General features: G+C 41.4%; 1 protein-coding gene across 1 annotated transcript in view; it reads right to left on the reverse strand.

The window, feature by feature from the left end:
* Positions 1-1,228: 1,228 nt before the first annotated feature.
* The window catches only part of LOC142952616 (uncharacterized), a 47,663-nt gene continuing 21,799 nt past the window's right edge, over positions 1,229-27,092 (reverse strand). Inside the window, exons 18-32 of the mRNA XM_076097321.1 lie at positions 24,488-24,496; positions 23,159-23,203; positions 21,422-21,466; positions 21,272-21,325; positions 16,451-16,504; positions 15,408-15,461; positions 13,800-13,871; positions 13,260-13,295; positions 12,232-12,276; positions 8,915-8,947; positions 7,378-7,524; positions 7,042-7,096; positions 4,835-5,029; positions 2,002-2,079; positions 1,229-1,565 (exon numbers count right to left, since the gene is read on the reverse strand). Coding sequence (XP_075953436.1) covers positions 1,378-1,565; positions 2,002-2,079; positions 4,835-5,029; positions 7,042-7,096; positions 7,378-7,524; positions 8,915-8,947; positions 12,232-12,276; positions 13,260-13,295; positions 13,800-13,871; positions 15,408-15,461; positions 16,451-16,504; positions 21,272-21,325; positions 21,422-21,466; positions 23,159-23,203; positions 24,488-24,496 — 1,110 coding nt within the window. The 3' untranslated portion in view covers positions 1,229-1,377. The remainder of the gene's footprint in view (positions 1,566-2,001; positions 2,080-4,834; positions 5,030-7,041; positions 7,097-7,377; positions 7,525-8,914; positions 8,948-12,231; positions 12,277-13,259; positions 13,296-13,799; positions 13,872-15,407; positions 15,462-16,450; positions 16,505-21,271; positions 21,326-21,421; positions 21,467-23,158; positions 23,204-24,487; positions 24,497-27,092) is intronic.

Genomic DNA, 27,092 nt, shown 5'->3' on the forward strand with positions numbered 1-27,092 from the left:
GAGACAGGTAGAGTGGAAGTGGATAAAGTTTTCAGTTTGAGCAAAAAGCTTCTTACTGAATTCCCCTTACTTACTTGAATTGAAGAAACTTAATACAATATGAAACAAAATATAAACCCGCATAAGACCAATATCTAAGAATTCACTGTAATCCAAACGCACACACACGCAGAAAAGCAATGTAAAATGAGTCTATGTAATATTGGCAAACCAAGAAAGGTTAAAAACAGACAGTGACAGGATTATTACAACCAGTGTGTCACAGTGATTGATTAGCACAACTGCTGGTGCTCCAGCAGACTGCAAACTGGCAATGTTGCAGTTGGAGTGATATCAAGTGAGTTTTTTTTATGTTCATTTTTTCTCTTTGACTAAACTGCCTGATCTAACTGTTAGCTAACCTTTCACAAGATAATCATGTGGACATTGTGTGTCCTGTTCTTTCATTGTGACATGTCCACATCCATTGTCAAAGAGTAGACTGTACCTCTCACATCATTTGTAGACACAATCATTTCTGCACTGAAGACAGGAATAATCTCACTGGTTGATATGAACCTCATTTGTGAAGCCAGGGGAACTGCACTTTCAAGCACAGCATGAGTGCTAACTCATGTCCACTTCTGTTAATAATATGCAGTTTTTGATGGATATGGGCTCCTAGTGGGCAAAACAATTTTTTTAATGAATTAAAAGAGACTTGGTGTTATACTGGTGTATACTTGAGTTTAGCTCTCAGTCAGAGATCTCATACCATTTTTTTGCCACATGAGCTCACATAGAAAAGCCTACGGTCGTATTAGGCTGTTTACAATGCATTAAGACTTCTTTTTATTTCATTCATTTAATATTGTTTAATTCGTTTAATTTTCTGTGCATGCATGTTGCATTGAAATATGACGGGCCTGCTGGTTATGTCGGCTTGTTAGCATCTTGTCTTGTTAGCAAAGCCAGTGGCAACATCAGGAAAAAGAGGAGGTAGCTGTTCTTAATGTCATTTTGCTGTCATGCTATTCACACAAAAAAACAACACAACTCAGTTACAACTATTTTGGTTCTCATCTGACTGAAACTCATTATCTAAACCTGTTTTTTGAAACGTTGCTAGTTTAAAAGTGTATAAAGCCCTGTTAGCCTGGGTAAGCTAGGTGGCTAGCCTGCTGACCGTCTTTAAGCATGAATTCCATAATGATGAACTGTTTACTTTCAGTCAACTAACGAGGTTATTTCTGCCTCCAGTGTAGCTGTTCTCCACACACACTTTGTCATGAAGAAATCAACAGTCACACACATCTCTGTAAATCAGGGATACAGTAAATCGCTTCCTCGAAACACTTGGGTGTGTTTCATAGCAGCCCTTCCCACGCTACTATGTTATCAGACGTTGGGTCCTTTGCTGTAATGTTCCCTGAGGTTGTAGGTCTGATAACAAATGGAAACATCACAAACCCCTGGAAGCCCTGGGTGGCCCCGTTTACCAGGTTCTCCTAGTGGTCCAGGTTTTCCAGGAATACCCTGGTTTCCTGGATGGCCGATTCCATCGAAGCCCCGAGGACCCTGAATCCCTGTAGAAAATAAGGTAAAACACAGCTGTTCCTGGTATTTCTGCCTCATTTATGGCAAGAACGTTCTATTAAATTAGCTCATCTTTCAGTCAAACTAAAAATAGCACATGGTGGATGATGAATTACATCTACTCGTGAATTAATAAGCTAGTATAGCTTCCAGAGAAATACAGCGCTGTCTGTTACTTGCCCTCACATCTCCCTCATCTCACCTACCAAGCTGTCACTAAAAGTACTCATTGAAAATTAAGTACCAACAGGGTCCGCCCACACATTTATTAAAAATGCAACACTACAAAGAGCCTTGATGCATTTTTGTTAAAAAATGTTAACAGATATGACAGGCCAGATGCCAGAACAGGTTGCTGAAATAGCTTAATGGGTGAAGACAGAGAATATTATTTCAGAAAATAGTATAGATGGGCTTTTTACGTACCTGGCTGTCCAGGTGGTCCCGGAGGTCCATGGTAACCTTCTCCTTTGCTGCCTTTGAGCCCTCTTGGTCCCATGTCACCTGGGGACATAATATGTTTACTTTAAAAAAAAAAACAGCATTAGAGGTTCTATAGATGAGCTGTCAGATTGAGAGCTGCAGGAACCTAATTATCTGAAGCACTTATTTGAAGTTTTAGGTAACATTTATGTAAATTATGGACACTGTAGTTTCAGTGCACAATGAACCATAAGACAGAATGTTAACAGGTTTAGTTTAATGTTGTTTCCCAAATGCTTTCAGCATTCAGACAAAATGACAAAGCTAATATGTTGATGTTTAGCAGCAGTGGTGTAACAGACCACGGTTGATCCGTGATCGGTACGGATGCTCCCTCACGGTTCATCACACATGTGAACCACGGATTAATTACACAGTTACAACAATAATCACCGCATGTGTTCAGGCTCTGTTCAGTGAAAATGAGTATTGGGTGAAGGTAAATTATAACGTTATGATGTGTTCACATGTAATCTGTAAAATGTAGTTTTGCTGAGAAACTTGAATAAATCTATTTGTATGAAGGAGATGTTTTCACAACAACATAAATAGATGTTAGAGAAAATTATGAGCTGTTTACACTAGCTCTAATTAGCTTATAATACATCATTAAAACTACTCATGACAAGATTTGTTTTAATCAATGAAAATACAATCTTTTATTTCCTTATCATTTGAATTGAGTGTTTTTACGAAGAAGAAAAAACACTATAAATAAAGTAAAGTGATAACATTTTAAATTATTTAGGGTTTACAGACTTCAGAGTGGTTGAAATGATTTTCGGAACGGTAGCAAAACATTTTTTTCTGGAGCTCTGTAGACAGCTGCTATACTATCAATGATTGGCAATTAGTGTCAGCTGCAAAAAAAAGTGATCAGGGATCTCTAAAAGTTATATTTGCTCCCTTTTTTTTTTCTATTGTTCTGATCCGATCTGTGACTCCGATCCGAACCGGGAGTGTTATGATCCGTTGCACAACTATTTAACAGGTATAAGGTTTCCCAAGTTCACCATCCTACTTTAGCATGCTAACATTTACTTATTAGCAGTAAATACAAAGGACAGTTGCGACTGACGGAAATGTCATTCGTTTTGCAGATGTTTGGTTATAAACCAAAGTATTGGATAGATTATAAATATGACCAAATGAAGGCACTGGATGAACAGTTATGACATCTCCAAAGTGCTTACAATTCATTCCGAGAGGAAGATGAATACCTGTACTCAATGGAATGGCAAGAGACTTTTCATTAAAACTGAAAGTGTCAACCTTCTGGTGGTGCTGGATGAAATGTCAGGGGATAACTAACGTGATTAGGATTCATCATCTGGGAACCACGCATGTCTGTACATAATGTGTGCCAATCCGTCTACAAGAAGAACACTTTGACCTGCTGGGGGCACTAAAGGACAAGTAAAGGGACTACCAAAGTCAGTAGGAATATATCTTTTGGGCACCATGAATGTCTGTACAAAATGTCATTGCAATCGCTGTTGAGATATTTCAGCCTCACAAAAGTGATGGAATGCCAGACAGGCCAATCAAGATTGCCATCACCCGAGCCGTGGGCATCGCTATAAAGCCTTTGTATGCAGTCGCCAGCAGGATGCTGTTGGTGTATAGCCACTTCCTCAAGCATAAGAATTTCAAACTGAATCTGTTCTCTGAGTGGTTTATAGGGAACCAACCAGGCTTAAAGGGGTACTGCTGTGATTTATTTTGATACTAAGTTTGGGGACTCGCAAGAGTCCTAATAAACGGATAAAATCAATGCAGCAGAATATCCTAAATTGACATCTCTTTCAAACACCCACTTTTGGGTCGCGGACCCATTTTCAGTGGGTCGCGGGCCTTTGCCTGAAAAAAAAATAATCCTGTGCTTTTATTTTGAAGGGGATTTTTTATGCAGTGGAGTGCCGTCTATTCACACTCTGCCTTGTAATGCTAATATCAGCAGAGGATAAACTGAAAACTATACCTCTGTCAAATGACACTATAAATAGTCGAATTGAAGACATGTCGGATGACATCAAACAACAGACCACAGCTCAAATTAAGGCAAGTGGACCTTTTGCATTACAAATGGACGAATCTACAGACATAACAAACAAAGCAGTTTTACTCATTTACGTGAAACATGTGTGGGACGGGGACTTACAGGAACAATTTCTCTGCACAAGAGAGCTCCCTACTACTACGACTGCAGAGGACATTTTAAGCTCAGGTTCAAACTGCACCATCTTTTCATTAAATACATTTGAGAAGTTGAAAATTGTCCTCGATTTGGGTCGCGGCTTGTCATTAAGGGGTGATGGTGGCTCCTGTTCTCCTGACTTAAATAGTGGAAATGTTACACAGTAGAAGAGTGGTACAGTTTGGCATCTTTCTCAGCTGATTAGCCATTGCCTGTCTTTAAGTGGTGATAAATCAAAGACAGCTCATTGAGATGGGTTAGCATTTAGTATTTGCTGTCTTTTGCTCTGCTGACTTTCACTGATGTTCGCTTGTTTAATGATCTTGTTTTATGGGGTACAGTGAACATCAACACATCCAATTTGTTAGTTATTGACACTGTTTTGATTTTAATTGTTGATGAAGGCACCAGTAAAATGTGTCCTCGCTCTTCTCTGTGAAGTTGTGTTATTTATTATCTTGTTTTCATCAGAGTAAGGAGACTGCCGTTACAGACGGTCAGACACCACTGGCTTAAAGACATTGAATACAGATAACATGAACTTGATTAATCCCTTTAAAGACAATCTATCTATATCACCTTTGAGGCCTGCACGACCCTGCATTCCAGAAGGTCCAGGGTAACCAGGAGTGCCCCTCCTGCCAGGGTAGCCTGTAGTACCCATGGAGCCTTTGGGTCCTGATGCTCCTGGCTCTCCCGGAGGTCCCTTCATGCTCTGGCAGGGCTCACACCGAGCTGGAGGGGCCAAACTCTGGAGCAGTGCTGGGAGCTGATCTGCAGGGCACAGCCAGAAGTTGCTGAGTAATCCAGTAATATATTAAATATTATGTGATAGCTATTTTCATAACAGAGTCTGACCACATAATACTGTCCCTAAGGGATTTTGAGATTCTCTAGACTGTTAGTTGCCATAATATGGAAATCCATAGCCAATCAGGAGCCTGTTTGCTACAAAGATATTGTGTCCTTTCCAGTCAACTAAATATGCTCCCTCTTATCTGTGCTCCTCCGGCCCATTACCCTAAAATTGATCAAGGTCGACCATCATAGAGGATCTTCCAATTAGAGCTACGCCCATTGATTGGCCAATATATTCATTGCAACTTGGGCTGACTACCTTTACCGACAGGAATAACATATGTGCATGTAATCAGGATGAAAATTCATTTTTGCAACTTCGTCAGATTTTTCTTCCTCAAAGGTTCATAGTTCTTTATCAAGTTCATCTCTACTCATTTAAGGAAAGTGGGGTTCAAATATGTGTCATCCACAGCAGCAACCTTATATCATCAATCCACAAACCAATTATAGATTTTGATTGACTTCAGCTATAATCAGTTCTGGAGCAACAGACATAATCTATGTGGATCAGGCATGCTGGGATTTTCTTCAAATCTACATTCATCAAATAATTGTATTAATATCACTAATTGAACAAAATCACAAAATAAAATGGAAAAAATACTACATTTTAAAGCAAAAATTCACCTCAGCTCTATGGAGTGTTTTGGTTAGACAGCCTGCAACTTTACTGTTCTGGCTTACTCTCGATGTTCGTTTACAAAGCCGGGCCAGCTCATGACCTTCGCTCTCCATAGCGCCCATATGACCGACAGCTTCGTGGAGGAAGTGTAGCGCCGTCCCATCGGTTTGCCCCCAGGAAAACACTGTTAGCTCTGACAGCACTGTTGGTGTCGTTTGTACTGTTCGTGCTGCTAGCACCGTTAGCTGCTAGCTGCCGAATGCTCTGAATTCCGTATAGAGAACCTTTAACTTTGTAAACTGCAGCAGCAGCAGCTGTTTTAAGTAAAAAAGCTCTAAAAACCCACTGCCTGCCCAAGTCCAAACAGCAGATGGACAAAGTTAGCAAACAACTGTTAAACACAGTGGAGCATTGAGCAGCTACAGTGACAGTTATTTACCTCAAGAGTTGGTGGACACCAAACCAATGGTGGATGGCAAATTAGCTACATCAAGTTCATAGAATGATGGTCAGCGTTATAGCTTGTTCTTGCAGAGTTTTTGAGAACCACTCATCGCTCATTTAATCCAGGGAAGTGAAGAGTTCAGTAATGTTAGTATAATGTTAGTATATCCAACATCCAGCAAAAGTAAACTGCAGTCAATTAGCTGCGGCCTGTAAAGGTTGCACAGAGCACTATCGCTTCTTTATCCAAAGTTTATTAATATTGAATGTGTCACATGTCCAAATTCTTCAACTTCACCACTGCACGTCCTTCAGTCCCCGCTAATACACCCGCCAAGTGTGAAGTTGACCGGATGAGTGGTTCTCAGGATATGCGAAGGACACACACACACACACATGCAGACAGAGATCCCTTGCTTTATAGTTCAATGCGATTCCTCCATCCTCTTGCATCATTGTTGGGAGCAGCAGTGATGATTGCAGACAGAGGAAATGGAAACAGGGAGGCATGTAAAAATGGAAAGCTCCATAGTTTTGCTCTGGGAAAAGGCTAAAAACTACAAAGACGGATGTATGACGCATTATTTACATTTGCATTCTTGTCAACAAAGGTAAATAACTGAATATACCATTTTATGTTGGGTTATTTAACATTGCGCTACTCTTCACAGAGAGAATAATTACTTCAATTGTTCACCAGATATCCTGGTTTAAACCTAGTTCATTATAACCAGTGTGACTCGATCAAAGGAATTATGTGAAATGTGCTACACTACATCTGAGACAGCTGTAGCTGGCAGCATTTGGTGTGTGCTGGGAGGGAGTTACAGACCAGGGCTTAAAACAAACAAATACTTACTACGCAGAACATCAGTGCAGAGCTTTAGAAGATATTCATCTGAGGGAGGCTTGCCCTGCAACACACAGTTACACTTTGATTCAGCTGAATCCACTGTGGGACTGGGAAAACAGGCTCAACCTGTGATTGAGTGTGCCTGCAGATTTACAGGATCTTCTCAACGCTTCATTCTCTGACTTCACATTGCCCACCCACACTGACAGCAACGCTCCCATTAATCCCTAACATAACTGCCCCAATCCAGGCAGGACATCACTGATGGCTTCCTTAAGCCCATTTGTCTTTTCTTTTTCTTTCATTCGCTCAGAGGAGATGGTCAGAAGGAGGTTCACTCACAGGTTTCCCAGGATATCCCGGTTGACCTGGTTGGCCCGGCAACCCGTCGTGACCAGGAAATCCCCTGTGACCAACAGTACCCGTGTGGCCTATGTCCCCTTTCTTTCCTTCGGGCCCCCTGTGGCCTGAGTCACCCATCATTCCTGTCTGAAGATACAGAAGGGAGGAGAGGAAATTACAAAAGGTTACAAAAGAAAAGAAAAGATGAAATTGAGGTATTTATTGACTAAATTACATTATATCACACATAAGGATCATTTGATCCCCGGCGCTAAACATTTCCGGACATTGCTTAACAACTTCAAGTAGGCACGTGTGTCAAGTTTTTCTGTCGTAAGAACTATTCAGTATTTAAAGAGTTCAGAGGACTGTGTCTTCTTTTTTATCTTCCCAAATCCAAGAGCTGTATAGAGATCAGTGTGTTTGTCTGCTCCAATGTAAATTGCAATCATTAGCATGTCCGGCTAACTAGATACCTATCTACTGTACAGTAAAGTTACTGTGGTGTGGCGACAAACGTTTAAAAAAATCATTGTTCACAACAAGCACATCTACTGCATAATATTTCCGCACTCTGTGGAAGCAGGCCCCGGATGCTAACAGAGTGAGCTAACAGGTTAGCGGGAGAGCGTTGGAGGCGGACTCCTTCCTGTTCGTTCTTATAAAAGATGCTCAGTGACATGTGAAGCCAAAGTGGCTCAACTGCCGAGTGTTAAATTACATTACATTACAGTCATTTAGCAGACGCTTTTATCCAAAGCGACTTACAATTCAGATTCAAATTCAAATTATCTTCCAGCGATCTTCTGCATCCCCGAGGGAAAGCGCACTAATGTTTCCTTTAGTCCCGCCTCCCAGCCGCTCGATCTTGGCTCAATCACATGAGCTGCTGCACGAAAATAACTCAGATTTGGCTATTCGTCCATTTTACAACTTTCAGGACCTAATAATTTAAATAAGGGCTATTCAAGTGTTCGCACCGGGAGGTTAATTTACTATTTCAAAAAATGACCTGCTGACTTACAGACATCTCTTTCCCAATGGAAAAACTCATTATTTCTCAAAAGACTAAATATTTCAAGTGAGAAGTCTGTCGTGCGAGAATGGAAAGCTTTACAGGTGTAGCAACAGTAACTAAGTAGTGGGCGGGATTAACAGGTGGTCTTATATACCAATGAAATCTATACACAACATTTCAAAGTTTTTTGTTAATCATCAAAACGCATGCTAATACAGTGTGGACCTTTATCAGATGATATCCTTCAAATGTTATCGCACAACTGAGGGAGGCTATATCTCCATAAATTGTGATTCTGCAGACAGTACAGTATGTGTTTGATATTTCAGATGTGTGCGCCTTTAGAAAAGAGAGCTTTTGTGATAGTTTTGCCCGGGGGGCCAGATTTCCGCAGGCCTGGAGGTATTGGCTCTGGAAGTCTTCTATAGCAGCAGTGCAGGCTTGACAGGGCCTCTCACTGCGCTTCAGAATAAGACAGAATGGATTATATCTAATACTGCAAAGTCTAATTTGACAAACCTCTCCTTTCCTTCCCATGGGTCCCACTTCGCCCTGATGGAAGAAAGAAAAGAGGAGTAAGGGTGTGTGTGGGGGGGGGGGGAAGAGGGGGAAATAGAGAGAGTCAGTTAGAAACTTCAGCTTACATATCAAAGGCTGAGTTAGTATGTCAGAGGAGCTCGCTGCTCTGCATTGCTGGTGCAGAACCGTTCTCTTTTCTGTCAAAACCGGTGGCTCACAAAATATTTTAGATAGGTCATTGTAATGCATTCTTTAAAGCCTTTTTTCTTGCTAAAAAAGCTCTGGATGTGTTCCGCTTCCTCTAAAATGCTTCCTCTTTTCCATCCTCACGTTCTTCTTTACTGGTAAGTGATTTCAACCACCCTGGTGCTGTAGGAAACAAATTAACCTTTGTTCTCTCAGTCAGCTTTGAGAAAACTTTGTCCAACGATATGCATGAGTATCATCACTTTTACGTACTTTTGAAAGCATTGTGATGCCCACAGCACAGAAACTGTTCTGGAGCACCTTTGTAGCCGGATGGTTACAGCGCCTACCACCTACCAACATCCCTGTTTCTGTTCTCCTTTGGGACCTCTGTTGCATGCCATACCCCTCTCTCTTTTCCAGTCTACCATTTAAAAAAAGAAAGAAATGCTGCTCCGCCCAGCTAGCACGCTTCACACATACAGTCTCAGACGCGGGAGATACAACAGGATGCTTTTAATCGCATCACCCCCCACTACTCAAAAACTCAAAGGAAGCTGTGTGGTGCTAAAGGTTCAGCTTTAAATGTCCTCTGATGCACATTAGAGACAACCTGGAGACATCTGATCGCAGCAGAAAACACAGAAAAAGAGGCATGGAGACACCGCTTTAGTGGCAGCATCACACAATAACCTGCCCTTTGGAGCTTAATATGCAAATCACATGCTCAACATAAACACAGCCGCAAGCTTAAGGCTCTTGAGAGGGTCACATGTAAACGCACTGTTAAGTTAAATATCCACACTGATAACCAAAAGCAGTAATGGTAGCCATGGGTGCCCCGAGGCCTTATATCTCTTTGTCGACCCAGTCCCCACTTCTGTGCCTGTAGTTGCTTTGTCTTTCAAGAAGACACAGTTTTCCCTTCAGTAACCCTTTTCTGTGATCGACTGTCTACACCGGAGGCATGTCAGTATGTGTGTGATTATTTCCTTCTATGTCATATTCTATGTATATCATTAAAAATGCACAACCAACCTTGACTTTTAAGTCGACATGGATGATGCATCCTAGCAATGCTCAGAATCATGAAAAGTTTAGTTATTTATATCTTCAGTTCCATCGCAACTGAGCAAACTCAGTCTACTGATGAGATTGTATTGCCAACTAACAAAACATTTGCTTAGCCCAACTAGGTTTGTTACAAAGATCCTGTTTCAATCTGTAATGATCTCCTAACACTGTAATCTGAATGCCACATCACTAAACGGTAAATGGACTTGCATTCATGTCGTCCCTTTCCAGTCTGGCGACTACTCAAAGCTGCACACTACATGTCAACAGAGGCTGCCATACAAAGGGCCACCTGCCCATCAGGATCTAAAATAATTCACATGGCACAGCCTTCAAGAGCAACTTGGGGGTCAGCATCCTGCCCAAGGACACTGCAGGAGCTGGGGATTGAACCTAACGAATTGGAGGACGACCCGCTCCCCCACTGAGCCACAGCCCCCCGTAGACAGTCAACGAGGAGGGAAACCAGGAGAACAGAACACTCTCCTGAACTGCTGTGCAGGCTCATATTTATTTTAACCAGTAAGTATCAGGAAGTCTGTCTAAAGCCAAAATATGTCATTCCAGCGGTGACACACTTGTGATTCACTGCTGATGCATTTAGCCCTGAGAGTGTGTCACATGGAGGCTGGGCTGCTCTCAACACTGTGGAACTACAGAGTGTGAACATTAAACGGCACACTGAGAAATGTACTTGTTTTATCTGTCTCAAGTGTCACAGACAATACTGCACAACTCTGTCTCAACATGATGCAATATAGCGCACACACACACACACACTCTGACTGGATGCATTGTCTAAACCCCATCTAGGGACGTGAAGATCGATGCCTCAGTAATCAATACTCGCTCATCAATTCTTAAATGCTCCTCATTTGGTGTCATTCCCATTATAACATGAACGTTACAAAGCGTGGCTTGAAAGCTGGACATTGCAGATCATACAGCTATTTATATCATTGTTTGCTCATCACCAATTATTGATGAGGATGATAATACCAATGTGGATTGAATCCGTTTTGCAATTCTGCTTCTCACACCTCATGAAGCCTAATTTCACCTTGTGAAATTATTCATGAGGAATATTTCGTTCTCTTTCAGCTCACCTGATCCCTCTCTGCACACCTGTTTTTGATTCTGTCAAAAAAGAAATTCACACCTGCCGTTTGTTCCCACATTTAAGGAATAATTCATGAGAAGATCGAAGGAAAAACACCGTGGTTGGGCTGCAAATAAGTACGTTAACTAAGTAAAATATGCTAACACGTCACAAACTTCACTTAATGATAACTCGAAAACACGTTAAATGCCTGTAATTCAGCCTTGGTCTGCACTGGATCCTTTTCACTGTTGCCAAGACTGGGACCGTGACACTGTGATCCTCACGGTTGTTCTGAGGTTGAGTCTAAGCACCAAAGCGTGGCTTCGCTTTAAGGGCCCTGAGAGTCTGGAACAACTCTGCTAAATAGATTAGCTTCGTCAGTTACCTCCTTCGTGTCCCTGCTGAAAGTTTACTTTTTCAGAATATATTTTATTTGATTTTATGTTTTTATATCACTGTCTGGAGCTTCCACGCTGTTACGTTCTTTCATCTGTATGTTGTCTCTTCTCATTTAGTCAGTTTTAGTCTTGTGTGCTTTCCTGCTCTGTCAGCTATTCGCTTACACCGTTTTCTATTTAATACTTTATTGCATTTCTGTTTTTATATGCTGTCTGATTTTAATCTTGTAAAATACCTTGTAAAGTCACATTCAGAGTTTATTATCATATATTAATATCATATATATAAAGTCTTTATGGTGACTTGGATTAGAGGATTTATGTTATTAACTACTGACAGACTTTACAAAAAATACAACTCCAGTTCTAACCACAATGTAGCTCCTTGTAAGTGATGACTGAAGATGTTCTTCCTCATCCGTGTGCGCTTGTGGGGACATTTGGTCCTCGTAACTTACTGCACACCAGCACACATATTTCAAACCCAGGATCCCTGTTAAACATATTGAAACAAGCTTCGCTGCCACCCAGTGGATGCAGTGTGAGTCTACACTCACAGGTACGCCGGGAGTCCCTGGATCTCCATCTCTGCTTTGCTCCCCCTGCAAAGACATACATCATGATTAAATGTTTTTGTAAGTTTGTTTACATACGTGCTGGTTTGGCTTTGTGTGGTGTGTGTGTGTGTGTGTGTGTGTGTGTGTGTGTGTGTGTGTAAGGGTGAGATTGAATGTGTGCAATAATGGCGATTTAGGTGTGTGTGCATTATAGTGTGCCGGTCCATGTCTTCATTCTGTGTGTGTGTGTGTGTGTGTGTAGAGAGAAAAGGTCATGATTACCACTATCAGCCAATAAGAGAGACCCAGGGAGAATTGGCTACTGGTGACCTTTAACAAACCTGACGTGTCATCTCTGGTGTGGCTTTTCCTGCAGCACTGTAACACACCGCTCTCCTTTCTCTGCTCCTGAGAGCTCTCACACTGTTTTCCATTAGTGCGCGTAAAAAGGAAGCAACTGAATCAGAGTGCTCATCATTTGCGACTGATGCTCTGTTCACAATAGTAAAAGTACAATAGGGGGGCCATCTTGTTGTTCCAATGTTAAGGTGTTCATGCTGGAATAGGCCCAAGCAAACAACAACACAAAGCAATGATTCCTTTGGGTTTGCTTCTTCCACTCACACTAGCAGGAGACATTGGAGTCTGACATACCATGTATCAAAATGACCACAAAGGGCTGATGCCTATCACTGCAACATAACCCCATAACATATGCTAGCAAAAGAAAAAACAATATTGCTTAATCAGCACAACAGTAGCAGCCATTAATGACACCAAGCATGTCCTCTGTATCGTTTCTTAGAAGTTTGGTATTTCACCTATGTGAGATGGAGTGTATATATTATATAGAGTCAGTGTCTTAAAATATGACTGTTTTTATTATTTTGCATTGACACTGGAGAATTATTTGAGGCCATTCAGACCATTATTTAGGGAGATGAAACAATTAAAGAAAATGTAAGTGATCAGTTAAGTGAATAAACATGTGTGACTGTGTGAAGTGTGTGAAGTGTAAGGTGTCCTACCTGGCATCCTTTAGAGCCCGTCTCTCCTCTCTCCCCCTAAAGATGCACTGAACATTAGAACATGTCACACTTACAGGAATTTCAGCTTCTGTTTTTTTGACAATGACAGTGTGACATCCAAATAACAGGCAAGCTGTTTGAGGAATCATAAGAGAAGAATAACATCACTTTGTCTGCAACATCCGTACTGTAACTAAACTAAACACAGCATGTCAAACAGACTGATCAGGGTCAGGGTGGATGGGATTTATGAGCCTGGAAGTGCTGCTTTTCAAGTGTGAAGGACAACCTCTAGCACCATTAAAATGAATCATGTCATCGAAGCAAAAAATGAATAATACATTTAACAAGTATGTATCATAGTAAGCTGCCACCATCTACAGTAAAACATGCAAATGAACCCCTCACAGCCAAAGCTATAAATCATTCATAAAGTGTCGCCTCTGTTGCCAATTGTAGACTTCATTAAGTCCAAACAAAAGCATCCAGGTATTTTATGTGAAATGGTCCATGTACACTAATATATGAGTTGACTTTCACCTTGTGACCTTTGAACCCCGACAGCCCTATGGCACCTGGCAGCCCGGGAAAGCCTGACTCCCCTGTTGATCCCTGTAGAGGTGAAAGATTATTGATGTCTGGCATTCAAGAAAAGACAGGGATCATATTCTGCTGTATTCCTCAAACTGGCCATTTATTTCACACGAGGTGGAAAACCTTCATCTCTTTGTTTGAAATCCAACAAGGAAGCAGATAAAAGGGAATATAAACCTTGAGTTTCCAGTGTGTGTGTGTGTGTGTAGGTGTAGGTGTCTATTCTATCCCCTGTGAAAACTTCCCAGGCTGCTGCAGTTAAGGAAAATGTTGTTAGCCATTACTCAAGGCTGGCAAAAAGAAAACTTTTCAAGCTTTCTTTTACTCATTACTCCTCTTCAAAAAACTTAAATAGCATAGGCTTCGAATGATGGCACCTTTTAAAATAACCAAGGTTACCTAATTAAATAGCACAACAGAGACATCTCAGATTCTTATTGAAAACCACAATGGTTGACTTTTTAATTTCTCACAACATGTCAGTTAATAAACATAAAAGTCTAGCCGTCACTCATCAGCAGGATCCAAAGGGAAATAAGAAGTTTCTGGCTGGATGAGAGGAAACAGACGGAGAATGAAGTTGGTTTGGAAAAGAGAAAAGGCCAAAGCTGTCAGCCTGATGGCACCCTGATCCACCGGGGGGGGAATTAGTAGTGCCCTCACTAAGCCGACCGCCATGTTGAATGTTCAAACGCTGCCAGCTTCAGTATAGACTAACTGGGACTGGGGGCATGAAGGTGCAAATACTGAGCATGCTTTTGGCAACGGAAGGTTAAGCGACAGACAACCGTGGCCGAGAGCGTGTGTGGAGAGTCAAACTGTACAGCAACATGGGAAACAGCTAGAGAGAGGAAGAAATGACCTAAACTGATTCTGGCTCTCAACATGGTGACGGCTGAACGGCAGCCGTGAATGAGCCAGTGGGGCACGTTCACGTGCACTGAAAGCTGCCTGATTCTGGTCTTTATGTCATTAGTATTTAAAGACCAGAATCAGGGGCAACAGCCACATGCTGAAACTGTTTCAAACGTCGTATTGTCATTGAGGTGAGGAACCATCCTTTCTGTACGGAGACCAAGAACCTGTGCTCACCAACTGTATCTACACTACAGCCAGGGAGGCTGCACTGAAGTGCTGGGTGGATGGATACACTGTTGCTCCTCAAGAAATAGTTACATCACATAACTAAACTCACAAATTGATTTTTTTGGTCGGATTAAACAAATTAGATGAATTCATAGTAATTAGTGTGTCTATAGATGTATTATTTCACTTTGGACAGAGCTAAGCTAGCTGATTCCCCCTGCTGCTAGGCTACCTCCATGTCCCCATTCTAACTAAAGAAAACAATTATCTAGTGACACTAGGTATAATGTAAATGCCTGTAATTATCTAGTGTAAGAATAAATAAAGTAGGTATTACAGAAAACACAAGGAGGCAGACAGAAAGACATCGAAATGAAAACAGACAGCAGGATGCAGTGCTGGAGAGCAGTGAAGACAGAGGTGAAAGGAACCAATGTGATGTGGCGGATAATCCGCTGCTCCACTCACCTTCTGGCCTGGTGGACCAACGGGACCAGTGACCCCTAGATCTCCACACGTCCCCTAAATAAAACACACAACACATATGTCTGAGGATACTTCTGTTGATTACACTCGCTCCTAAATCTAATGCGTAACACAAATCGTAGCGCTCTAATTCATCGGTCACAAAGCGCGGCACACAGGTCGGTGAGAGCACATGAGAGTGTAGCTGCAGCACAGCATGCACAAAGAAGTTTCTTCTGAAGGGGATAATAGATCATAGCATGTGGTGATTAATCACCGTACTCTCAGCCAGTCATGTTGCTTGTCTCTTCCCTGTTAAACAGCATGGGCCAATCACACGAGGCATCAGTGGTGGTGACAGCTTTCCTAACTAGAGAAAGTACTGCTGTGTCCATTCAGAGAGGTCCAGAGGGCTCACGTGCAGACTTGGAGTTTAATGTTTCAGCTGGTAAAGGTGGAGATCATTTTAATAACTTTATACACTGTTAGCTTGTAAATTGCCCATCTTATGATGGCTTATCTTTACCTGTACTTGTTATATAAGGTTTTAGTTATTGAATATATTTTGTATTGCTGATTAAAATAAGTAACTAGCAAGTGATTTAATAAATGTAGTGGAGCAAAAAGTACAATATTTGTCTCTGAATTGTAGTGGAGTAGAAGTATAAAGTAGCAGAAATTTAGTAGCCTACTTGCGTCAATGTACTTAGTTACTTTTCCACCACTGGGAGGTACAATAAAGATACAATACAAGAAGAATTCAGATTCTTCAAGTATAGCATAGTGTAAAGATTCTGTGTTAAAAGTCCTAATGTCCAAATATCAACTGTCCTTGGCAGATTAGCATTTATATCATATTTAGAAACACCAACAATAATGATTTCAAACAAGTTGGCTCCCTCTCAGCAAAACATAGTTTTCTCTACGGGAACATCAAGAGAACAGGGAGGGAGGTTGCAGCATTAGGAGGGGCTGAGAATAGCCGAGCAGCTGGGGAGCAGCGGCCCATTAGCATAATAACTAATTATAACGTTCAATGTACGGACCTTGGGACCATCTTGGCCGATCTCTCCGGGCGGCCCCCGAGGCCCCTTGGCTCCCTGGATTCCCTGGACGAAGAGAGATATTGAAGGAGACAAGGAAAAGGAGAGGGAGGGGAGGGAAAGGACAAGGGAGGAAGGGCATGAGAGGGGTAGAGAGAATGAGATGAAAGAGACAGACACAGTGCTTTGGGCTGAATGTGACAGAGTGCGTGACGGCTTAGTCAGGAGGTACTGAGGGAGAAATGAGATGGCGCAGGTCCACTCACAAACGCACACACGCACAAACAAACTCATGCACATCCACACTTGCAAGCTTTGAGCGTGCAAACACACGCTAGTTTGCATATTCAACAAAGCATTCTGCTGTGTCCAGAGTCCAGCTCTATCTTCCTACGTGCCTTCACCAGAGAAACGCACGCAAATACATCCACTGTCCAGTAATCGGATTGACTATGAGGGGAAAACAGGTAACATGAGCCTCTTTTCAATAACAAGCCAAACAATAACAATATGGGTACTCATCATAAATGAAATATTATACCACAATATAAGTGTTGAATACATATCAATCGCCACTCTACATTTAATATCCACAGATATGCGTTACTATAATGTCACGGAGTATTGATTCTCACTCCCAACTCATCCACAAACGTTGGTCAGTGGCCCTACGTTCAAACTACAATGCTCCAGGTATCACTGTCACTTTTAGACGGGTCAGGGATGGCCAGTGTTAGTCTCCACTCGCTAAAGGCATAATGTGACTTGATAGACATACATAATATTGCGCTTAACCTGAAACCAAATACAAATGCAGTTAGTTAGTGATGTGCCCCTTGGCCTCTGAAGTAACTCTCAGCTGCTACAGCGGATAGTAAACTAGTTAGCTGGAAATGCCAACAATCTCAGCTAATGTGTGAGACAAACAGGCCTCCGTTCCTCTCGCTTTAGCTCTTGTGTTTTGGAGAACTCACAGACTGTATATAAGAAGTGGACGCAGTCATCGTGACGTCACCCATTGGTTTGTGGACTGCTGTTATGAAGCCTCGAGTTTGCCATCTTTGAATACAGGTGTTGCCATGTTGACTTTTTGCAACCGGTGAATGTAAGTTACCATATTTGGATGACGGAGGAGTGATGTAGAGACACCGAATACGTCTCTGGTAGTGCCAGCGACCTGTCAATCACAATCACTCTAAATGGACCATAATGTACTAAATGAACATCATGCTGTATCGAAGAAGACTTGGAACTAGAGATTGAGACCATAAACTCATGTTTACAATGTTTACTGAGGTAATAAATCAAGAGAGAAGTAGAGTCATTTTCTCATAGACTTCTATACAACCAGAGGAGTCGCCCCCTGGTGGCCAGTAGAGAGAATGCAGGTTTAAGGCACTTCTGCATCGGCTTCACTTAGCAGAACCGGAGGTTGCTGCCTGGGAGAACTCTAATGTTCAACAGGCCTGCTGTTTCAAGTTACGCTTGCTAAGTTATAATTGGACAATCACTGTTTGGGGGAGGAATTTAATGAATGGTCAGTTATGTTGGATTATGTATTTTTCCAAACTGTCATATATTTATCACATCCCTTTATTCAGAGATTTGATTGCAACCTATTGATTGATATGTAACTGATATTGGATTGATATGGAGTTCTGGTGATAGCTGGGGTTCACATCTGGGTTGAATCAGGTGTACATAGACCTCCTTGGTCACATGGTGACTATTACATTATTAAGAGCATTTATCCAGTGTGTGGGAGCCCATTTTATTGATATTGTTATGATCCAGACACAGTTTCCCAATTTAGAAATGATTTTAAAGCTGAAGGGGTTTGAATGATTTGTGTTGACATTTGCATCTGAACATTTTAAGCCCTTTCAGTTTGTAAAAGTATCAATTCAATACTAAAGTTGATGAGTTGCTGGGGAAACACATTGATAATATAGGCAATTAAAATACACAATTTCAAGCGATAAAGACATACCATTTAACGTTTATTGATGAATAAGGAGCCAAACCAGGAGTACGTATGCACATTCCAAATGCCAAATTTGATTGGTGCTGGTTGGGTCAACTGACAATAACTTTGGCCTCTATGTATAGTCATTGTATATGGTTGCCAAGATACAAGATACAAGGGGTGACTCATCCTATTTCCTCCTCTTCACTCTGTGTGTGTGTGTGTTTGTCTGTATAGAGCAGTGCTCTGCTCTACTGACAGGAAAGAGGAGGATGAAGACTAAGGTGAATATTGTGGTTGGGGACCTCTGTGCACTTAGATCTATGCAGCAGGCTACACCAGCTTTTAGCTCTTTGTTTGTTTTATCAAAGCTTTATGTGCCACATAAAAAGTATGAACCAAATGCAGTCTAAAAATAGACCCAATTTTGAAATGATCAAATCTGTATTCAAGCCATTTATGTTTCTTATTTTGATATTGGATCAGGATACAGAAAATATACTGAATCATTTTCGGTGTCGTTGATCCATGGCCGTCCACCGATTCATTTCCTCAAGGCAAATGTGTCCTGAGTTACAGTACAAGCCTTTCCATTCAGTGTTCACTGGACTCTTCACTCCATCTATCTGTACTGTCTCACCTTGACCACAAGAGGGCAGTAGAGCTGCAAACATACTTTCCAAGGATCACCATGGAGGTCTGTGTATTCACAATGCTCTGCTGTAATTGCATCTGTCCCTGTGTAATCTTGTTTACCAGAGGGGGGTGCCCTGATTGTGTGTACAGTTGTAAATCCACACACACTCATCTGACTTTGGCTCTAAATTAACAGCCACTCACCACCTTAATGGCATTGCTAAGTAAATCAAATGGACTCCTATGGTGCCTGGGCTGAATTAATGATCTCATTATGAGCTGACTGCAGAGATGGTAATGTGAATTGTAGTCTAGCAGATACGACTGCAGTGCTCAAAGACAAATGTGAAAACAGGTGGACCCTCTTACTCACTTATAGGTAACAATTTGTGATATGCTTTGAATATGTTGATCCCATAAGGATTAAATGTGGGCCAAACCACCAGTTTTAGGGAAGTTAATAATTATCCATTTAACCGTTAACCAACAATAACAATTTTGACCAATTAATGCTGGAAAAAAGCTGGAAGGAAAATAACTTGTCCACCTTAAAGATCAGCCTAGCTTCATCTAAGCCGGAGCTGTTGCTAGCTTCAAGGCTAACCCCCTTCACCCCAATCATCATGGTTGCAGGACCTTGGCTTGGGTCTTAAGGAGTTGTAGCATTTATAAACTGTACACACATTGCACTGCTACGTTCGCAGCTATAACACTACTGCTGACTTCATACTCATTGTCATACACTCTCTCTTTCTTGACCGGGCACTTGCTAATGTTATGCCAGGCTGACAACTTTGCAGCTAAACTAATTGATGCAGTGGAGTATTACTGTGAAAGTGGCTGCATGTATCCACGACAATGCATAATACATTGTGGCTGCTGACTCTCCCGGACGGGTGAACCGGGGACATAGTTGCCTGTTTTGCACATACACTGCAGCTGGCGGTAAATGATGGATTAAAAACATTTGTGCACCGGAAATTGTTGCAGCTTGCCACTTCAACCACAGCACCCCTGCATGCAAGACACTAATCCCGTGGGTTAACAGTTAAAGGTCTTTAAGGAGGGCCGACTATTGGTCAGAAAGCCCACGTGGGCTGACTGTATGGGCCTTTTTCTTGGTTTATTTGACAGGGCGAAATTTGACAACTGCCAATTGGGACAATAGTCAATAGCCTTTATTTAGTCAACATTTGGTTTGACTTTTTGGCTATTTGTTTCCTGTCTACTACCAATTTGGAATGCCAAATTACCTGCAGTCCTTGTCATTGCTAACTCTACTATTGGCTGGAAACCTACTGCCTCCCCAATCTCTCTCCAAAAGTTCTGTGTCTTGCTCACATGTTTTTAATATCAAACAAAGAACTATGGAAATGGAGGCAATGGCAAACACTTTCCTCGAAGGTGTTCATTCAGTTGTACACACAAAATGTGTCAGAAGTAGCTGTGTGACATTTTTTTAAGAGAGAGGGTTTAATTAAAGAGAAGTTCAACCGATGCCTGATTTTCACATCTTTGCACACCTGGCCAGTTGCTGTGTTAAGTGGGCATGATTGTCTGTTTAAGAAAGTTACAGAAAACATAGATTCATCATTCAGAAAGGGGGTTTCAGACGCTGGTAGATGAAAGCACTTCATTTGGATCATACTGAGACTATGCTGATACCAATGCACTGAGACATCCTTCAGCACTTATCCCTTCTGTATGAGACCAGCACCAGGCTTTCAAGTGAACTACAATGTAAACCCATACACATCATTATCTGACAGTCAGAACAACAGACGCAGTATAAAGTGTGCGACTGTGCATGTATGGGTCAAACAAACACAGGACTTTCACTCAGGTGTTTGTGTCTCCTGTGAAACAAGTCATTGGTGACTTATTTTGCAATAGATTTGTCATGTAACTTCCATAAACCTAAAAACTACATAAACCTACACTGCAAGTTTATTTTTGACAGACTGTATGCATACAACGAGCGAACACTGACACTAGAGGAGTACCTAGAGCGTGGACCACTGACCACTGGCGGTATTCTGCAAGCTGGAAGTGAGAATGTGTTGCCCGACAAACTAGCAGAATTCTCTAGTGCAGCAACACAAGATGTGATTCCTGCAGCAATTGTTTTTGCTAAAAACAAATGAGGTGCCAATATTGGGAAACATCACTGAATCGTTGCAGCATGATGAAGAAAACTGAAAGAGTGATGATGTTATACTAACCAGTGTCCCGTCTATTCCAGGTAGTCCTCGTGGCCCAGGCAAGCCTCCCTCTCCCTAAAAAAGCATTTAAGATAAAGAGAAAACAACAACTGTGGAAAGGGCTTCAAGACAGCAATGATTCTGACGAGTCATTTTCAGGTCACACTCTACCTGAGGTCCCTTTAGGCCCACTTCGCCAGGAGGTCCCTGAACACCCTGTGGATGACACAGTGATGGGTTTGTAAAGATTACATGATGTCACCTCATTTTATCTTCATTGTTAATAATCTGGATATAAACTTTCAGTTGTAACCATGTGTGTTCATATTAGATATTTTCAGCTTTGCTCATCATCCTTTATTCGGGGATACTTCTGTGACTACATACATGTAAGAATTGTTTGCTTGTTTGTGTCTACATTTGTGTGACAATCAAACACCCTGAAAGAACACAAAGACAGTTTAATGCAGCCTCTGTTACAAGGCAATAACAAGCAGGAGGATGTAGTATAGTAAAACTATTTACAATCATAAAACCTGCATTTACAGTTTTTTGTTTCCAGCGTTCCATCTAAACATCAGCTTGATTAGGAAGGGAGGGTTTGGTTTTGGATGCAGTGTGGAGTTGCTCCGCACGCAATGCTGTCTGCTACTGTGGACATACAGAGGTCTGCATGTTAACACATGCACATGTTAACATGGGTGTCCACTGCATTTCACACAGTTTGTGTAACCTACATCCAGACACACTGGGTGTCTGGACATTAGTACTCAAGGTTGTGTAATTAGAAGAGACAGGAGAAACAGGCCCGTGTGTATGTGGTTTTCTTGTGCATATATGTAGTATGTGTGCTTTACACACTGCCTCCTATAAAGAGTGAGTATGTGGTTGTGGGGTGTGACAGTGATGAGACCTGACCCTTGCAGACACGAGATGTAAAAGTGTTCTTAACACAGCCAACAGTTAAAATTGACTTTGACATTTGAAATAGTTGTGCAGCCCCTTTAATATGATGGCCTTCAACAGCTATGATAAATATGTTTTTTAACAAACATCAAAGGATATTCAGATACATATTTTTTTTGTTCTATGGAAATAAGGTCAAATATTATTTTCAATCAGGTTTAGTTTTGTTTTTTTTGCCGGATATTGTTGAGGGACATGCATTGGCATCTCCTTTTGTAGAACCAATTGCATTGCATCTGCTCTCTGATACCTGATAATTGGCCAAGGTCTCCTGTCACTGGCTAGATTTGTTAAAGCCTGAAAACAGAGTTAAGAAAAGGTGCAGAGGTCTAGTTTTCTCTCAGACCAATTGAATTACAATATGCTGAAAGGTCATTATGGAATATTTGCCCAATGACGGCAAAAATTAAACTCCCCACTCCGGCTTTAATGGAGCCTGACCGCTCATGGCCCGTGTGCAGACACAAAGGCTTAGGACAGCTTTGTCCATTCTGTGTCCTCGTGTGTGCACTTGTGTATTTTCAGTGTGTGTATTTGCAGTGTGTATGTGTGTGTTTGTGTGTGTGGGTGGGCAGTGAGTTTACGAGCACACGCAGCAATGCGTAAAAGCGCCAATGAATCTGAGCTCTCATGTTTGTCCTTTATGGGAGCATTTAAAAACCAGTAGCTTGTTATATGTACGGAATGCTGAGTGAACAGGAATTATGTTTTGTAAGCTGTCTCTGCATTCATCAGCAGCTGCAACTTTGTGAATTATGCTCTAATAACCGGTATTAATGCATTGATCTTTATCCTTTTTCTCTGACTTGTAATTGCTGCAGATTCATCACAGAGTGATGTTTTAACTTCACTATCAAATAACTGAACCCTTCAACAGTTGACAGATATCACCTGTATACATTTTAAAATCAGCATTCTGTAATAAACACAGAATCAACTCACCGGGGTGCCTTGAGCTCCGGCAGCACCACTGACTCCCTTCACTCCCTGAAGACACAACAGACATGTCAGTATGTTTCACCTTACGAGGGGTTTGGTGACGAGTTCAACAGGATAGCAAGAGTCTTGTAGAGTAGAGAATATGATTAAAAGAAAAACATATTAAATATGATTCACCTACATGTACTTATATCATATGCATACTTGTACTGTGTACACTCTCACATGTATTCATTATTGAGATTTATACCACCTTGTATCATATCTATGCCATCATTACTTCTATTTTCACTCTGCACACAACTGCCTACTGTAACATGTTCATACGTATATATTTTAGTCCATTTATTACACACTTTTCATGCTGTTCATACTGTTCATGCTGTATATGTCTCAGCATATTCTCATTTTTATATATACCACTATACATATAAACATTACTCTGCAATTTATTGCTTTCTGCACAGATATTGCGCTTTTCTAGTCTTTCCGACCACTCAAAGCGCTTTCACACTACATGTCATCATTCACCCATTCACACCCATTCACACACTGATGGCTGGGGCTAAGTGACACCTGCCCATCGGATTCTATCACATTCACACACCATAGGAACAGCTATGGGAGCATTTTGGGGTTAAGTGTCTTGCTCAAGGACACATCGACATGCGACTAGCGGAGCCGGGGATGAATTGCTCAACAAAGACGGACACATTTTGAAATAAAAACTTAACAATGAAGTTGTCCTTTCTATTGCTAAAAGCAGAGTACACCATGCAAACATATACGGAGTGGGATTGCAGTGGTCTAGATTCATGCACATTAATGTGCTACTTTTGCTTGTCTGTAAAACTTCCCTCTTGTATCAAGTTACCCACAGGGGAAAGTGGTTAATCCGTGCTACTTGCATCTTAGGGAATTGTTTGAATATGGCGTGTTGTGAGTTTATCAGTGGCAGTTATAGTGACGCACAAACACCAGGCGAATTCTGTGGTGTGGAGATCTTGCAAGGCGGGAGCTCGTTAAAACAGAAATGAACAGCAGCAAACAAACCCATTTTTAGCCACAACACAGCATGCGAATAAAGTTTTAACCGTCCTCAACACACCAAAACCACTTCTTGGTTTCCCTCTCAAACCCCTCCTGTTTGATGAATATAGTGGGACTCAAGCTGTATGTGAACATGTTCCAGTGTGTACCATGCTAACACACCGCCACTGGCAATGAACATGTGAAACAAGCTGTAAAATATATTCTGGTACTGCAAGCCATTTATTTGTTAAGTCACATGCATATATCAAACTTGGTGTTGTAGTGTCCTAACATACACACCACTTCTCCCTTTCTCTGGCTTTCGTGGCATCAAAAATCGTCATAAAAAACATCTTTAGTTGACAAAATTTTTCAGCCATCAATCAAAGAAGGAGTCGGTAACATTGGTGAAACCAGCAAGAGTATGCCAGATTTTCAAATGATCCAAACCAAAAACCCAATCCAGTGTGCCAACTCTTGTCAACTTGCAGCACTAGCTCCAAAAGTGGCTAAATCTAGTGAGAATTTTGCCAAGTCAGCAACACTGACAGCCCGTCCCTTCAGGCCTCCCTCCAATGGTGTTCCCCATAAATTATCAAAATGAACGTAAACAATGAACATAGCTATTGTTACACAGCTCTCAAGCTAGCACCTTGTGGAAGACTCCATTGACGCGCAATGAGTGCACAGCACAGGTAGACCATTCAATAGTTACAGGCTTATTACAGTCATACCGGATTTTTTTCTTTTTTTTGAAAACATTTGATTTATTGATTGCTGAGAAAAACGGACAATGTGTTACTTTTCTACTACTCTACTTTGTCTGTGGCCTAACCCCCAAGCTACTGGTTCCTTCTGAAGGCATAAGTCTTTTATAAATGGATCGTAAATATATACTTTTACGAAAGAAAAAGATTAATAATTTACCCCCCAAAAAATGGACAATGTCGTTTTTAGCAAACGTTACTCCAACAGGAAAAAACAGTGCATTTGTTGGGGACTATTTTCAAAGGTGGGTTACTACTCATTTTGGGCTTCGGAGAATATCTGTGGCAGCAGGATGGTTTATGTGGGAAAGATTTCAAATAAATGACAGTGTGTATGTTCATGGTACACTGAAACAGTGTGGGTCAATAACACAGAGGAAGAATATGTATCATGCTCTGGATACACACATAATGCTTGTTAGTAGGATACATTATTGCTGTTTAAGACGGCGCATGGGATTTGTTGACAATAAAGAAAACATGATGACCATCAGATCTTCAAAATGTCAAGAAATGTGAATTGAATATATAAATATTTATGTATATTCACATATGAAGCTCTGCATGTCCCACACAGCAGTACGTTTCTCCTGAGGGAAACTCTCCACAGAACTTCTAGACTGGGAGAGCGTCATGACGGAGAGAGCCTTGTGTTGTCACACCCTCTAACACGGCAACCTATAATCTATGATAATGTCTGTTAATTGGTTCATCTAAAACAAAATCCGGTGAGGTGATTGCAGTTAACTGGCTCTTGTCGTTTACCCCTTTGGACCAGATCTCGTTGAACCTGATCTTCCTCTTAACCTGGACTTTATCTATGGTCTAACTATAGTCCTGGTTCAGGTCTCTGCAGGGCTTTAAGTATGTCACCATGAGGATCAAGGCAGTTTTTTGAATTCACTCTCTGCAGACACAGACGTTACCAGACCCACCAGCATATATTTTAAGTGCAGAGCTCTGCATGTTGGCAGTGAGGAAACAACTGAATTAGCTCTCCACTGTGTCTGTTTTCTTTTGAAGTGTCTCGCCGCACTATACGCGCATGAACCCATAAGAGCAACAGACCTCATAATTACACAGCCAAGACGCCCACCACGGCCAAATAAATGACAAGATGACATACATTTTTGGATGACTAGAACAAGAGAAAATAGACAAGTGCACAGAGACCAGACTAACCTGTGAGCAGACTATGCTGCTACTTCACCATGCCACATACTGTTAAAGGCTGAAGAGACTGTGACTGCTAGACGTCTGTGAGATTAACTACACTTGAATGAATCCTGGTTGGGGATCAAAAAGAAAAGTCAATAAAAGATAAAGACAGTTAGCAGAACAATACAACAACAAAAGTCCATGTCTGACAAGATCCTTTTAAAACGGGATCAAACTAAACAGTGTCTACTGCTCAGTTGCTGCCTCAAGTGAGGGAGTTCGAGTGTGTCAGACGCTTGTTCACGATTGAGAGTTGGAAGAAGAGGAGATCGATAGGCCAATTTGTCAGTGTTAGCAGAAATAGTGCAGACAGAAAGGAAACAAGAAGACAGAGAGAGAGAAATGATCCAGTTGATGTAGTTTGGGTATCTCACAAGAATACATCCAGGGGGATGATTATCGGCCGTGTATCTCAAATCTTTGGTCTCAAACCTTTTGTTGCTGACAATGCACTGTCTAACCAGCAAATCATATTTAGGACAAACAACCATTTCAACATGTCCTGGAAAGTTAAAGGTTTGGTTCGCTCAAGTGTGTCAAATTACCACTTTCCACCAAAGAACGAGTCCCTCTAAAAATTGTTGAAAGCGTGTCCTAGTACTAGTAGTCTCCGACTGAAATTAATATTAAAAGCTCATTTCAGCAGACTTTATAGACCATATATTTGTCACCCCTTGTTGCACCATGCTCCTTCACTCTCCTATATAGAACCTTCAAAAAAAAACTGTCCACCCTCCATAACAGACAACAGAGGGAAAAAAGAAGACTGGCAGCCAGGCTGATTAATTCTAACCTCAAATTATGTCACTACCACAGACGGCATGTCTGTGCACTCTGTCATTATAAATAGCACATCCTGTGTGTTTGTTTAGGGGTGGGGGTTCAGTACATGTCAAGGAATGTTCCATATGTGCCTCACT

The sequence above is a fragment of the Anarhichas minor genome, unplaced genomic scaffold (assembly GCF_050575085.1).
Source record: "Anarhichas minor isolate MPS153535 unplaced genomic scaffold, ASM5057508v1 ptg000001l, whole genome shotgun sequence".
NCBI lineage: Eukaryota > Metazoa > Chordata > Actinopteri > Perciformes > Anarhichadidae > Anarhichas > Anarhichas minor.